Source organism: Phoenix dactylifera, chromosome 4 (assembly GCF_009389715.1).
Source record: "Phoenix dactylifera cultivar Barhee BC4 chromosome 4, palm_55x_up_171113_PBpolish2nd_filt_p, whole genome shotgun sequence".
Classification (NCBI taxonomy): domain Eukaryota; kingdom Viridiplantae; phylum Streptophyta; class Magnoliopsida; order Arecales; family Arecaceae; genus Phoenix; species Phoenix dactylifera.
In genome coordinates this window covers 13,162,279-13,179,284 of record NC_052395.1, presented here as the reverse complement: position 1 = coordinate 13,179,284, position 17,006 = coordinate 13,162,279, and the positions used below count along the sequence as shown (strand labels likewise).

At 38.4% G+C, this 17,006-nt stretch overlaps 1 protein-coding gene and 2 pseudogenes across 1 annotated transcript in view; 2 read left to right on the top strand and 1 right to left on the bottom strand.

Annotated features, from left to right (window-relative positions):
• Nucleotides 1–152: 152 nt before the first annotated feature.
• On the top strand, nt 153–10,278 carry LOC103712702 (annotated as a pseudogene).
• Nucleotides 10,279–11,868: 1,590 nt separating this feature from the next.
• LOC103712701 lies at nt 11,869–12,726 on the bottom strand (annotated as a pseudogene).
• A 3,836-nt stretch (nt 12,727–16,562) lies between these two features.
• LOC103712722 (probable starch synthase 4, chloroplastic/amyloplastic) overlaps nt 16,563–17,006 on the top strand; it is a 39,266-nt gene continuing 38,822 nt past the window's right edge. Inside the window, 1 exon segment of the mRNA XM_008799327.4 lies at nt 16,563–16,885. Coding sequence (XP_008797549.2) covers nt 16,761–16,885 — 125 coding nt within the window. The 5' untranslated portion in view covers nt 16,563–16,760.

The window sequence follows — 17,006 nt, the reverse complement described above, 5'->3', positions numbered from 1 at the left end:
CCTTTCGAACTAACGGATTGCTGCAAGACCTAGCCCGTTGGCAAACTTTTATTTGTTAAACTAGCCCGGTAGGCCCCACGAGAGATACAATTCAAAGGGTGTGGCGTTGGGTGTTTCAACTGCGATGAGAGTGACCTAATTCCTTCTGATGGGGTTTTTTTTTTTTTCCCCAAAAACACAATACCGCTCGAATTCGGGAAGGGCTGGGTCCGGAGCCAGGTCCCCTTTACTGCACTCCCAGGGGCCTACAGTACTCTGGAAACCCCGGTAGCCCTTTAATTCCCTCTACCGTCTCGCATAAATTTCAGACAATCCACCACTCCTGGCTCGCCACGTACCCACAAAAGTGCCGTACAATGCGGGTCACCGACGGTGATCTTAGCTAACCTCCTTCCGCGTCACTCAGCGGTTCCAGCGTCGGCTTCCCGAGAGTGATCGGATACAGAGCTCCGCCCTCTCTTCAAATTCCAAGCCAGAAGGAGAAGAGGAGAAGAAGTAGCGATTCCAGAAGGATTTCGCCGCCGCCTCAATCTTCGGTATTATTTTTCCTTTTTCTCGATCTCTTATTTTATTGTTAGTTCTTTTTCTTTACTTTCCATAGTCAATCAAGTTTCATTTTAGATGTCGCATTCTTGGATCAATTCTTTCCCCCCCCAAATTTTGATCTTATATGTTGCTCTATTTTGTTAAGATTTTTCTTTTTTTAAGGTTAGATAGTGGAGTTGATAGTTGGCTTCATAAGCTGATTGATTTACAATGGATTATTTCTCAATAGATTATTCGCTTTGACTTGTTTATTTAATTTGTTTAAAATTTTGATCTAAGAGAACCTTCAAGCTAAACGGTTGATCTTTTTTTGGTAAGAAGACCAAACGGTTAATTGTTTAGAATTTTTAATGACCAAGGTGTTTGCGAACCATATTGTGCTGAACTTTTTGTATATAGAAGGAATTTATAGGTTGATTAGAGGGCATGGCATCGCATCACGTTCTTTTTTAATGTGGAATTTATTTTTTCTCTTCTTTCCTTCCTTCCTTCTTTCCTTCTTTCTTTCTTTTTTCTAGGAAAAGAATAAGACAAAGACCCAATCTTTGAATGCGGAATATCATGCATATTGTTACTCAGAATTCTACAGTTTATGAAGGAAGCCAAAACGTGTATAGGTCCAATTTTACGACTAAAATTGAAGGTTAAAGGTTGCATATATTTTGGGAAGATAAATGGTCTCGTTTATCTGGACTGGATAATAAAATGTTTTATCTTGCATCAGTATAGATTTTTTTTTTTTAACCTTTTCTCAAGAAATATTGGTTTTAGTTTATTGCCCAACAGAATGGAGAATGCTTCCGGGGTGTTATATGACCGAGCCATGCTGACCTGATGAAATACTTGGTCAGATGATGATGATGATATTGAGATGGTTGTCTGCTAGCACTAGGAAGGACAGGATCAAGAGAGGCATAGCATATGCATCAATCAAGAGCAAAGCAGTTTACGATGTGTGAAGCCATTTGAAGGTATTGTGGACTTTCAGTAGAGTTTTGGGGAATACCTGAATATGTGCTTATATGTGTATCGAAGTGTTGGGAAAGAGGTGAGGAGGACCAAAGCTAGTGAATTGAATTCATGTGAAAGGACTTTGAGATGCCAGGCGTTAGAGGTGTTCTCTTGCTAGTTGGGATGAGACTTGATGGTTATAATCATATCTAGATGGTATGTAATTGATTCTCTGGGTTGTAGTTTTCAAATGAAGAAAGGTGAAGAGCTCTGCAATTCAATATAAACCAAAGAAGCACAAATGTGGGGGAGTAGGTTTACAAGGAAATACACTGATTGCTGAATGAGAAGAGATGAATACTCAGGTGATATCTTTCCAGGGACAACAGATTACCATCCTTAACCAAGTCTGAATATCTAGATTGAATATATGAGAGCATGGATAAATATTCTAAAAATTTCTTTGTACTAATAGTGTGTGTTGGTGTTCATGACTTTGAGGTTGAGCTGACAGCAAAATTTTAGGCTTTGAACAGTCAAAGAGACATACAAGGTGGCCTCATGGAACAAGGAGACTTTCAGCACCCATAAGTGATTGTTAGATTCATGTTCTTGGTCAAAACAACTAGAATATGACTGGCTTTAAATGTGGCTAACATTTATCCCAGAAGAAGGGCAGCAATTGGATAGAGTAAAGATGGATTAGAGGAGGTTTGAGCATGCTAATGAAGGAGGTGATTCATTTTCTGAAAGAAACTTACAGTACCATGCCTATTATGGATCTACCATTGAATGTTGTCAGAAGGGAAGAAAATAGAAGAGGAACATTATGGCCCTGCTGCTCTTAGTGGCCCCATCTCTATGTCCTAGGAAAAGATGTATGAACACAATCATTTTTCTTACAATTCCTTGTCTAGATAGTGGTCCAACCCTCTTCCACTAATTAAATGCCAGCTCACCCTTAAGTGGGCGGACCTACCATTAAACATAAATAAAAATTTCAAGATATCAGTCTCTATTGATCATCTGCCAATTCCTTCTCCCCCATCAAAACCAACTTATTTATGCAAATATCCTGTTAAATAATGGATTATCGCCCCCCACCCAGCACCACCACCACCACCACCACCACCCCCTCCCCTCCCACAAAAAATTCAAAAAAAAAAAACAAAGAGAATTCGATGTGCAGCCTTCTGGCAGCATTCTTTTCATCGCCTTCTATCAATTCTAGTTTACTCTTTATGTTGATAGTAGTCTAAACATTGTACAAACTGATTTCTAGACTGTTGTGAGAAGGCAACCATTCAGATTTTTCATCTGATTGGTGTCTGCAACCCATGTGCATCTCCACCCTCCTCTTGTAACACACTCAATTTTATATCTGCTATATGTTTGCCATAGATTGAGGCATTTTTTTTAGATGGAGACATTCGACTGATGTTTGATAGATAAGCCTCCTTTTATTTATGCTTGAACAGAGTGTCGTGAATTTTAATACTTTATTGGCTCATACTTCAAGTGACCTTTAAAAGTATAAGTGGAGTTTGCTATGTTTGTTGCCTGCTCTTTCAATAAATGATTATTACCAATTCACCTTTTCTTTTATGATTCATGTATGTGTAATTTAGGGTGTCATAGTATTTTTCACTGTATATGAGCTTAATGTTAAAACAACTTGCGTATCTTGATACCTCACATGTTCTAGAGCAATTCTGACATTATCATGCTTTTTTATTTTCGTTTCCCCCTGATAGCATGCAGTTGGTAACTTTAAGCTTTCACTCTAAGCCTGCAAGAACAACTGTTGAGCTTCTAACATGAATTCTGACTGATTATTAAATAGTTCTGCATGTTTCAGCCAACGGAAGGCTCTCTGGATGTGAGATCATCATCTGGAATTGGCTCATATTGTATATTTTTCTGTTCTATCTAAACTGTCATAAGGAATGATGAACTGATAAAGTTTTTTATTGCTTCTCAAGGTAAAATCAAAATGAGTGATATTGATGAACAAAATCCAGCTGTCATTGGCAGTAACAATAAGAAGCAAGAGGTCAGTAAATTCCATGCAGGAAGAGAAGGTGCACCATGGAATGAATTGTGGACAGATGGACTGATCTGTGCTTTTGAATTTGTCCGAGGCCGTAGGTGGATAAGTCCAGATAAATCTGGTCCAAGGACCCAGTCATTGCAGTGTAGAGATAGTCTGAATCCAAAGATGCAAGTAACTAGATCTGGGACGGGTAATGCTTCTTTGCAGAATTTGAATAAGAACAGCTTACTGGAGTCAATGCCTCCTCTCATAGATCTAAACAACACTGCCTCCATCTTAGGTGCCGAGGAAGTTCCTCAACTTGATGACGATAAAGAAAAGCCAAAGTATATCAGGGAATTTTCAGACAGCCATTGGGTTCCTATTGGTTGGGCTAGGGTTTCAGAACTGGTCCCAGATGGTCCAAGCTGATGCTAGCTGGGCTTCACAGCAGATGGAGTTTACTGATGATGAGGATGATTTTACTGTTGCTGATGTTGCAGCTCCTTATTGGGAGCGTCCAGCAGGGCCTACTTGGTGGTGTCATGTAACAGCAGGTCATCCTTCTGTTGATGCATGGTTAAGTAATGCTCCATGGTTGCATCCCGCCATCAGTATTGCCTTGAGAGATGAGAATCGACTTATTAGTGAACGGATGAAGCACCTTCTGTATGAGGTGACTTATTACTGATTTTTCTAGTAGCTGCTCCATTTCATTTCATGAACTTCTTGTATTTTAAGTTTGTAACTTCTTTATGTGTATGCGTGCATGCATGCTACTTACCTACCTATCTACCTATAGAAAAAAACACGTGAGGATATGTATGCACACACGGATGCATATAATTTAGATTCCTTTGTTTCCTGAAACAATTATACAATTATTTGCCTTCTTTTCCAAATGTCTGAATCTACAAATTCTCCCTAGGTTTAGCTCATAAACATACTATTTCATACAAATAACTAATCAACTTGAAGAATGCCTATAACAATCGTAGAAGAATCTTAGATCTGTTGACACAATATTCATTAAAATTCAATGGTGGCAAATTTTGATACTTAAATTTGTACAGATAATCTTCTGGAACAACGAGTTCGTTGCTTCTTAAGTTTCATGATATGAAATAGGTCTGTCACCAGCTAACTAGCTCATTTGTTCTCACCGTTGAGCATGTCTATATTGTCAAGAAAGTCATAAACCTCAACTTAAACCAACCAGCTTTATCCCATGCATACAAGATCGGCCAGGACCATGTGCATGGACAGAGAATCAAGTTGATATAATGAGTCAAGAGGACAACTGGATTAACTACATAAATGATTTACTTAGAGGGTTTGAATTCCTGATCTCCAGCAACATTAACGCTGATACCATGACAACTAATCACTTGAATCCAAAAGCTTAGGCTGTTAGGGGACTGGTCAAAATGTATATTAGGCTCAACAGGCTAAAATTCAGCATATTTTCTGGTAAAATCTGCAAATGAAACATGATATTTTTTCAAAGTACTACCAAAAATTCCACTTAATCAGCAGAGATGAGGTTGTAATATGCAGGCAATAAAATACTTCGTGTATAAAGGAGATCCAACTTTGGAGTGATATATCATGACATAATCATTTCTTGCTACAACATCCTGGCACAATGGGGATGATCAAGTAAACAAGGGTTGGTAAAAGATATTTTCAAATTTCAGAGTATGGAATGGGAATTAGAAAGCTGTCATTTGGCACACAAAGAAAGAACTATTATGAAGAATTTGCCTTTAAATAAGAGGACGTTTTTTCTTTCTTTTTCTTTTCAAGCTTGCAGTGGTGGCCAACAAAGTAACCAAATTGTGTTTGCATAGATGACTGGGTTCTGTATGGTCATGTAGTCTTGATATAAAGCATACTGATTAGAACTTGAATCTGTAAATGACTTTTTTTTGTTTAAAAAAAGTCCCCTGTTTCTATGCATTTACATTTGTCTAATATAATCTTGAGGCGGTTTGGCTTGTCATTACAGTTACTAGATGCTGTCATTCCTCTTAAATTAATTGAATATGGCTGGTGCTAGCTTTTTCAGGTCCCGGTTAGGGTTGCAGGTGGGCTATTATTTGAACTTTTGGGTCAATCTGTTGGTGATCCATTTCGTGATGAAGATGACGTACCCATTGTGCTTCGGTCATGGCAAGCTCGAAACTTTTTAATTACTGCATTGCATATCAAAGGTTCTGCCACAAACATAAATGTGCTGGGTATAACTGAAGTTCAGGTACCTAAAGAGATTATCCATGTTGGTAAACTATTTTGTTGATTGAGCTACTGAACTCCATGTTTTGTTGAATATGGATATTTTGTTTTCTATCCAAGTTCTGTCCATTACTGAGCATAGATGATCAAATTCTTCTCAGGAGCTTCTTCTTGCTGGTGGAAGCACTGCTCCCAAATCAGTTCATGAAGTTATAGCACATTTAACTTGTCGCCTTTCTCGATGGGATGATAGGTGATGTAAATATAGTTTTTGTTTCCTGTTGTTGATTATTTGAATCAGCTAAGTTTTGGTATATCTGATGCTCTTGAATTCTTGCCTATAGATTATAAGATGATGATTCTATGAAAATCCATTTGTGATATAATCAACTAGCTTATTTCAATGTGATTACTGTAGGAATGCATATTTTCATTCTTGGTCTTTTGTCCTGTCTATATGTGAAAAAGGAAATTTCTCTAGTCAATCAGATTAAGGTCATGTTTGGCAGAGCTTTTAGTGGGCTAGAAAGCACTTTCTGACCCTCCAAAAGCACTTTTGGATGGAATAGAAGTGTTTTGGTAAAAAAATTGAAAAGCTGTTTTAGCTTTGCCAGAAAGCTAAAACAACCTCTTGAAAGATGCTCTATTTTGGAGCTTTTTCGGAAAAAGCACTTTTAGCATGCATCGGAAAGCTGTTTTGATTTATAAATTTTTTTCTTTTTTGGACCAAAATACCTATGATAAAATATTATAATTACAAAAAATGTGCTTTTATATTACAGAAATTTGCAGGAGTCCCAACAAAGGAGACAAAGAACCCTAAATGTCCCTTAATATATAATGATAATAATTATCATATTTTACCTTTATTATTGTATTATATTATAAATATAATATTATATTACATTATATTATAATACATTGATATGTTATGTTATATAATATCAAATTATGTTATATTATTATGCTATAGTATATAATATTATATTACTAATATTATAATAATTATATCACATTACAGTAATATTATACTATATCATATATTTATGTATTAGTACATATTATATTTTATTATGCTCTGTTGGATAATACTATACAATGTCCTTTATGGCTTTTTTGTCATATCAAAAAGTATTTTTTCAGTTTATTTACCAAACACATATTAAAAATTCCACGGCACTTTAGAAATGTAATTACCAAACACAAATAGCTTTTATAAAGTCCCTGCTCAAATTCAAATTCAAATTCAAACATGTGCAATCAGGTTTAGATCATGTTGGACCTGACTTGAACTGATAACCCCATTGGGTCTTAGACTTAAACCTGATCTGATCCAACAGAGATTTACAATGGTATGGATCAGACCTGAATTAGCAACCAAGCTTTATTTCAGGCCCTATCTTGGTAGAATTACTATCATCTGAACAAGTTCTAAATGATCAACTCATCCATTTGAATCTCTGGTCCAGTTACTTGATCTGCCTCTTTATCATGATATTATCATGGCATAGTTTTGATATTACCATTTGATAATATACACAAATCACATTTCTAACATGTGCCCTTTGGACATGCTTCAGATTGTTTCGCAAGTATGTTTTTGGGGCAGCCGATGAAATCGAGTTGAAGTTTGTCCAATAGGTAACTCTCTCTCTCTCTCTCTCCCCCTCTCCCCGTGTGATTATCGAAATGGCTATTCAGCTACTTAGTACAACATTTCAGTTACATGCCCAGAGCTGTCAGCAAGGCAGCAATGTTCAGTTACAACTCTACAGGCATACTACCATCCCAATCTAGATCATGCCTGTAGAGTTTGTAAATAGGTATTTTTTGATTACATTCATCGTATTGGTCTTGATAGAAATATGTTTTTGTAGTATTTTCATGTTTGGGTAATATAGAGGTCAATAACATATTGCTATTTTGACCAGGAGAAATCATGAAGATTTAAATCTACTCAGTATAATTTTAAACCAAGAAATTAGGAGATTGGCAACACAGGTATTCACACTGCACTTTCTAGTCAGCCTTTTTTCTTTGTTCAAGATTTCACTTATTACTGTATAATAAACACCCTTTTTCAATGAACAATCTATAGATGCTATATTAAAAATGTTAGATTATGGTTACTGACTTATTAAATTACTGAAAGTGATAAAGATATCAAACAAGACAGCTTGTGATATGGTGACTTATGATACATGGAAAGGTTTGATGGACCTGCCACTTGAGTATTGTTACAAGTGCACAAGAAAGAATATTGAAGTCCTCCCTACTTAGATTTAGGATCGTGGCGAACTCCAGGTTTTTGCTGCTATAGAGTGGATGGAGTTGTGAAGCTGGATCTCTTATATAACCAGATCATTGGTCTAGGAAGCTAATACCAGCATGCATGGGTAGGTCCTTAATAATGCTCCACCAAGAAAGTGATCCATTCTCTTTATCCTTCTTTGTTGACCACTGGTCCTGAAAAGTCGGAAGTTGCCATGTAGGCCAAAGTCCCTGTAGGGTTTGAAAAGGAAAAAATGAAGCAAAACATTGTTAAAGTGAAGGTAATAGGGTAATCTACATGCTTCTCCTCTGTTAAGAGAGTAAGCAAACATACCATCAGCTGCTTATGACTGTGTCAATTCATGCCCACCATCCCATCAAGGCCAAGATTCATAATAAGCATGGTAGACTTATAACAACCGCTGATCGTAAAGTTGCCTAAGCATCAATTAGAACTTGGTGGTGGCTGAATTGCACTCATGACATGCTTAAATTTATTGTTTCAAACCGGTTCTTTGATCCCCAAATTTTTGGTACAGCCTAAAAGAAGTAACATTTACATGTGCCAGAAAATCTCTCATTATTCAGGGAAAGAAAATTTGGTTTGAATGCAATAAATAATCGGTTTAAAATTAAACTTTCTTGTGCTCAAGGTGAAAATTTTGAAGTGCAACTTAAAACAAGAAAAGAGGTACACTGTACAAAGGGTTCATTGATTTTCCAACTGACAATCTGAAGATTATTGTTGGGACAGCTCGCTCGCATTCATTAATCATTAGTACCAGCATTAAGTCCTTCCTAGCAACAGTTTAATTCTTAACATAACTGCTAAGGCAATGCCCCACTAATTGTTGTGCCAAGCTTTACTATTTAGGGCTGGCCTTTAATGTTACTTCAGATGATATTAGAATTAATTCACCAAAGTAAATAATGGCTTGAAGAAGAAATACAGATTTGAGTTGTGTCTGATCGAGTGTATTGTCTGTTGGCTTGTGTCGGTCTTGAGAGTACTATTATAAAGCACTATAGTAAAAGTTCTACCCTGTGTTGTGTATTTTCTATTTTGCTGTTTTTTAAAGATGACTAGTATTTGTAAAAACTTCTGAGGCAGGTAATTAAGAGTTAAATGGTCATTGCATGCAAGGGAGGAAATGTTTTTTGAGCTTCTGCAGCACTTGAGGGCAAATGCTGCAAAAAATATGCTGGAGGGAACAAAAAGAGTACAAGGGAAATGTTGGAGGAGCAGGAAGCTGTCCGTGGACGGTTGTTTACAATTCAGGATGTTTATGCAGAGCACAGTTCGTGCATGGTTGCAGGTATATAGCTAATATACATCTTTCAGTATATGTTTTTCAATAAATAGAGCAATATGTTGGTGCGAGGATTTCTTTTAAATTAAGGTACTCCAAAAAGTTTGGATCTCTGAATCTTTGTAACTGTTTTATGAATTCAGGATAGAAGCCCTCCGTATTACCCATAATTTGGGCCATTTTGGTGGTTGTGGCCTCGTTCTTTCCATAATTACCGGTCTCTTCGGATCAATGTGGACGGCATACCAGGGGCTGAGAAACTCCATACGCATTTGGCACGTTTGCAGGAATTCTCTTCTTCATAGGAATTATCCTGAATTGGGCTTGGGTTTGCTGTAATCTGGGTTGCAAAATCCTATCAACTGAAGAGAAGGTTCAGGTGAGAAAGTTGGAACTCCAACAGCTGGTGTCGATGTTCCAGCACGATGCAGAAACTCATGCAAAGGTTAGAGAGGGCATCTCAAGGCAAATTACCTCCAACAGCTGCAGACATGATGGCTGAAACAGGATACGTTCTTATTCCCTGAAAAGTAGCATTAGAAGAAGTAGGGTTTGGTTAGGCTCGATGGCCATTGGGACCATCAAGGTCCGATGACTGCGGGAGCCGTTGGATAACTTTACATGCTATGAGATGGGTGCAAGTCAGAATGACGCAAAGACCGGCATTGGTCAGGTCCAATTCAAGAAAAAAACATTTGAGACTGGGGCAAACTAATGCCTGTCTTCCATCATTAAGGGTGCACGCATGCAAAGTCATGCAATGGCTCCAAGGTTATCAGATCATCAAGCGGTCAAGACACCAATCTGGGTGCTCCTCTTATCATTTTGTAGTTCTACTCTGTACAGCAGCAGTTGGGTATCATCTCTTTTTTTTTAGACTGCAATTGACAACTCCTGCGTTCCATTTAAATTTAACAGATGTTGTTCATCGAAGGGAGGTTGTTATTGCTCAGACTCACAATGCCCTCAAATCGTATTGTTGGAGGCCATTCGGCTTCTAGCAGTTGCATTCAAATTTTTGCCCTACCCAATACTGAGGTCACCAAAATTAGCTGGGTTGATATAGAAGGCTGATGGCCTTTTAATTGGACCAAGATACTTCGATACTAGCCACTAATATTTTACACCAAAAGAAATACTGCTATTGATCATACCAGGCTCAGAAAGATTTTACCACGAGTATATATGCTTTCTTTCCTATATTCAGTTAAGGGTTCGAAAGGCCTTCTGGCTCTGTTGCCGGAATATGAGCTCTGAGACGGTTCAGTAGCTGGGCTTGCTTTTAAATATGAGCAAGAGAGTCAGATTCAATGGCCCAATACATGACAACTGACGCATAGAAACATCGGCCAGCATATTAATTTGATATTAACTAATTAAAACATAATTAGCAAAGTGAATTTAAAAGCAGTATTGGTTTATCACCAGCTAACATTTGGAAGGCTAATCTTTTACGTGTACGGTAATAGTGGGTGACCGATTTGAGCATAACTTAAACACTGCATCGACCTTAGAAACTGGGGCAATAAAGGGATCAATAAAGGGAGCTGAAGAAGAACATTACGACTGTAAAAAGAGCTGATCGAGCTTTGCTAATCAATAAACGGATCATAGCGATGTCCGGCACATCCAAATTGGGGCAATTTTGCTGAGGAAGAACAATACGACTCTTTGATCTGGCTCAATAACTGGATAGGTCTCATAACTTGACAGGTGAGACTCCTAAAGGTCTTTTTTTTGGTGAGAACAATGGTGACACCATCTGGGATCAAAGTTGCCTGGCTCAGAAGATACTTTCCTGAGGATCCAGGTGCTGCAGCGGACAAATGCCAATAGTAGAGTATCACTTCCAAATTTCTATGCAGGACCACGCTAGCTAATGTGCAAGTCTCATTGCTCATCAAGTTACTTTTAAGCTGTTGCACTAACGATTTCAATATTACAAAAAATCCGACCACTAAGGTTCTGAACAGCATTCTCGAATTATAGCATTAGCTGTTTACAGAATGGCTGTTTCAACAATCCGGGCCAAAGCATAAGCGAAGGGGAACTTTAACACCCAATTCCTTGTTTGACTGCCATTTTCATATTCAGGATGCAGACTAGCATTTTACTCTTAGCGCCTATAAACTGTACTTTGAATACAAAGGCTTGTTTTCCTACACATTTCTCTCTCTTTAACACTTTTTCAAATACTTAAAGAAAAGAAAAGAGATTTTGCATCAAAACATACTTAATTATCAAATGTATAATTATATCACCAGTCTAATAACTACTTATATATCTAACGCACTGAGGAGGAAAACAAGTACTTCTAAGCCTGTTTTCCGTGCAATGATTTGGGTGATTCATGTTGGCCAATCCGACTCCCTGCAAATTGTACCAATCGAACAAAATCTGTCTCATTATTACCTAAGAGATCATGTGATGCTTTAGATTTTGCTTTAGATTTCCGCATTACCAAGCAGAGGCAGCACGGGTATCCCACGCCATTAACGTGAATGAGTTTATGATCACAAGATAAACCGAAAATACTAATCATCCAACACAAGTAATACCAGAAAATATTCAACAAAACAAGAACATAAAATCTTCAGTTTTCCATTTCGAGTGCAAGCAAAAAGGAAAAAAAAAGAAGAAACCAACAAACAGAATCGCATTCTTCTGTTTAACACCAACAATCAATCTAAGAACTACCGTTCGAATCCCAAAAAAAGGCAAGACGCATGAAGCTACTCAATCAAACAAGCTAAAGCCCATATCCTGCATCACAAAATTAAATTAAAAAAATTAATTTTAAAAAGATTATTTTTTTTAAAAAAAGAATGCTCCGGTTCTTACCTCATCAGACTCCTCCTTCTCCTCGACCTTCTCCTCCTTCTTGGTCTCCACAGCCGCGGCGGCGGGGGCGGCGGCAGCGACTGCGACAGAGGCGACGCCTCCTCCGGACGGGACCGACGCGAACTTTTCCCTCCCGGCCGCGATCAGCTCCGTGATGTCCTTCCCCTTGACCTGGGTAAGCAGAAGATCTATCCTCTCCTCTTCCCCCTCCGCTCCCACTATGAATCAAGAACCAAAGAAAAAGGGTCAGATCGAACCCTAGATCGGAAGAAAGATCGAAGAGCCAATCTAAGAGCAAAAGTGAAACGATTAAAAAGATCAATGTGGGGTGAGAGATTATACCTGATTCAAGGATGGTCTTGATATCGTCGTGGACGGATCGGCGTTGCCATCCGAGGACGGCGAGGAAGGTACGCGGCCACCCACTTCATCTCCGCTTGCGGAACTCGCCCGCTGCCGCTGCCGAGGGTCGAGGCTAAGATGCGACTGCGAGCGGTTAAGGGCGAGAGAAACCCTAAGCCATCATGGGCCTTATAAAAACCTAACACTGGTGTTACACTGTACCCTGGAGCGCGTTTAGCCGAGAGGCATGTTTGGATATTCTTATAAAATTGGACCAACAATTCCGCAAAAAATTTAGCTTAACTGGCCCATCCATCAGGCCAAACCCAGCTTAATCTTTAATCTTTGGGCTGCATTAAAAAAAAAAAAAATCTATCCACAAAATTTAGGCTAGATGGTATTTGATTAATGCAAACCCAAACATCAACGGAACGACCCCAATTCGCGAATTCTATAGGAATGTTTCAGTTAATGCTATAAAAAATATCCAAATAGGCCTTAAAGCGATTGGTGTCTCCGATAGAAACTTGTGTCTTAGTTCAATACAGTTTATACTTTATGCCACGTTTAAGCTTGAGTTGGAAAATTAAATAAAGTAAACGCTGATGTTTGATCACGTCCCGTAGATACATCATATAAGATACTTGTGTTTAAGGATGCGAGGCAAGAGTGGGTAAAGCTAAATCACTCTGGACGACTAATTTGTTCCTTGAATGAAAGTATATAGGAAAATTCATTACCAAATGAGCATTCAAATTGAGCTGTGATTGTATTAGAGGTTATAACGCTATTATGAGGAGAAATTATATCCTACACCACGTGTACCATATCAGCTCTACATCAAACCAATAATATTTCGCCACATCGCATGCTTCGCCCACATTGAAAAAGAGAGACAAAACCCTAGCCGCTTCCCGCTCGCTCTCGATGAGAAAATTCTAGCTGCTCCACCCCGTCTCGGACCTGAGCCTGTTGTCGATGAGTTCCCCTTGACCCTATCTTGTCCTTCGCAGTCGCATCTCCTGTTTTGTTGCCAACAGTGCTACATTGCCAATGGGCCCAAACACTAGCATCTCCCCTGCTGGTCCCGCCACCTCCTCAATAGCAATGACAACACTCCACCAACACTCCCCTCAGGCGGTCCCACACCACTTGCCTCGGCCACTTTCTGGTGCTGCTACATCCACAAATGCCAATTGGATAAAAGAGGCCACTTTCTAGTACTTGCTAGTTGCCTCGGGCTCGGCTCGTTTCACAGAACTCGGGCTCGGTACCGAGCTCTGTATTAAGCTCGAGCTCGGGCTTGTTTGGTAAAAAAAAAAATCGGGCTTGGGGCTCGTAAAGCTCGTTTCGAGCTCGGGCTCGAGCCCCCATAACAAAAATCCACATTAAATACCACAAATGAGGCCCTTACGTCAATTAAAATGAGGCCCATTTCCTTGGTCTCACTGTTGTAGCTCGAGCCCGTTGGGGCTCGTGAGTTTGCTCGGGCTCAAGCTCGGGCTCGAGCTCTGCATTTAAACGAGCCTCATTTTAGGCTCGGCGCTCGAGCTCGTTGGACTAACGAGCCGAGCTTTTAATTGGCCGAGCCCGAGCAGGCTCGGCTCCGTTAACCCGGCCTAGTCACCAGTTTCGAGTCAGTCACCATCAAATAGCAACTGAGGGCCCAACATCATTAGCATAGCGGCCGATGCCGTCTGATCCTGGTGACAGTTGAGGGTCGGCCTCAGAGTGTAGTTGAAATCAACATTTAGATCATATAGCAAAAAAAATTAGCATGCTTTTTTTTAAAAAAGAAATTCTATAAATATTCTTTTAAATATCGAATTTTGGCATGAATACTCTTCTAAAATTGAAAATTTACATGTAGACCTTCATAAAGCACTTATTTTACTATTTTACCCTTTTTTATCCTTATTTTTACATATATATATTATATATACATGTCGTTAAAAAATTAATGATTTCAAATTAAATAACTAAAATACTCTTAATGGGTAGATGTGTAAAAAAAAAAGGCGCTTGCGATGGTAAGACCAAAAAGTAATTTCAAAATTTTATTTTACTTCTAATTAAAATAAGTATGGTTTTTTATTGACGGTGTTAGAAGAACCATTATATTAAGAGCATTTTTGCAAAAATAGTGTTTTATGAGGTACAAAAATAAATATAAATTTTAAAAGGATTTCCATACAATTTGAATTTGTAGAAGGGTATTCATGCAATTTTTTTTTTTTTTTGGGTAGATAAAAGGAGGCTATGTCCAGAAAATTTAAATCTGCCGGAGCTGAATGAGCTATCAAGATCCGGCCCAAGGCCGGTGGAACTGAGGCTGAGAATATTCCTGCCCAATGCTTGATGAGCAGTTTAGTCTGCTGCTCGATTTCCCCCGCGATAGCCTGTTTGATTTAGGCTGTTTGGATGCTTCGATATCTTAACGGGTGATAATTTATGTTTTAGCTTATATCTGGCCAAAAGTTTGGGAATGGAATGGAGGAGTTTTGCAATTAGAAGATAACATTTAACCATAAAACATCTCATTTTCTACTATTGGAGATTCAACGGAGCTCTAAAATTTTCAGTGCAGTGCTTTGGATGCTAGTTCCAAAATCACGAGACTACATGAACATGTTGATAGATTAGTGACTTATTTTACCATGCTTAGGCTTGGTCCAGCGGATCTACATCTATAGTGTAAGCCATGGGACATAGAGGGGGGAGTAAAAAATAAGAAAAAAAATCTAGGGGGAGCATACAAACAAAGAAAAAGAAAAAATCTAAGTTGGATGTGAATTAGGGTCATTGTGAGTGCGTAGCTTGCATACAATGCATGACATTTTAGCATATTCCAACCATTAGTATGTATTCAAGAACTTGATATTCCATTTTTTCTTACTTTCCAAGAAATATTCACCATGCTATTTGCAATTGAAGGACATGATCCAACTACATGAGTGCGACCAAATCTTAAGAAAAATTCATCAACTAGGCCATCCTAAAATCTTAAGTCAAGAATTTTTGTATGGAGTTGGAAATATAATAACCACAAATATCATATGCAAAAAAGAGAAAAGAAAGATTTGTATATATCCAAAGTAATTTAAAAATATTAAATGTGCTCCATGAAATATAAAAATCCAAGTGATTATTTTTCTTATACTTTAGTATGCTGCTGGAATGTAATAATATTTTAGAGCTATGTGACGTCCAATTAAAAGTTTTGAATAATATGTTGTATGGTTTGTACCATTATAATGGATCTTTATCGAAATCATTATTGGCTATTATAACCGTACAAGAAATATTTCAAGTTTTTAGTATTTAAATAGTAATTATTTAAGATTGTAATAATTTATTACAATGAAAATAAAGAGCAATAATAAAAAAATAATGATATTATTTTTCTTCTAACTTTTAGTTTAGTAAAAAAAAATTTATTGACTGTAAATCATTCTGAAGAAAAAATTTAAATTTTACTAAATTTTGAAAGGATATTATTTTACAAATATAAATAAAAATAATTACCATTAATTATATTACACCAGAATGTTATAATAGTAAATAATGTAGGATAATAGCTTAATTTTTTGGGGCGGCTGGAACCGTTGCAATAGCATTTATAACGGTTGTAACACTATCATTTAAAACCTTTGTCTAATTGAAACAAATTAATTCCGAGTTCAGCTTGAAATTAATGCCAAACCTATGAAGCGAGTTCAACAAATTAAGCATGCCAAATCAATTGATAGCCATAATTAAGACAATCAAAAACAAGCGCGAGCAGTCATTAAATGACAAATTAGGATTATGTATACGTGGCCGCCCGGGAACGTTCCTCTATCCTATTTCAAACGGCCCAAACGCTCCAATGGTTAGATGTAGCCATCACACGACCCATGCTTTCCCCGGAGTCCATCGAACCGACGGTCACGATGGATGGATCTCTGATCTGATCACCGGGTGGAAGCTCCCGGGCCAACGGAGAACCAAAAATAAAAGCTCCCCCCCCCCCCCCCCCCTCTCCTGCCGCTTCCGCCTTTTTTGGGGAATCCACGGGGACGTTGCTTCACCGGGGCCAAGAAGCTTCCCTCTTCTCTCTCCTCCCCTCCTCCTCATATAAAAGAGAGCAAAAAAGCTCCCCTTTCATCCTGTCTCCTCTCCTCCCATCGACCTCCTCTATCTTCTACCGCTATTGCTCTTCTTCTTGATTCGTTCCTCCGACTTCTGCTCCCATGGCGTCGGAGGCTCTGGTTCTTGGCCATGGCCTGAGCTACTGCAAGCCCTTTGCTCGCCTCCCGATCACTCGCCCTCGTCCCTTTCTTTCGGTTTCTTGCAAGATGCGGCATCGGAATCTCAGGTCCTCCGCTCTCTCTTCGCCTCTCCTTGATCGTTTCTCTCTTTCTTAGATGCTGCTAAGTAATCTTTGTTTCCTTGATTGCATTGTTCTATTGCGATCTTTTGATTCGAGAAAAGAACGT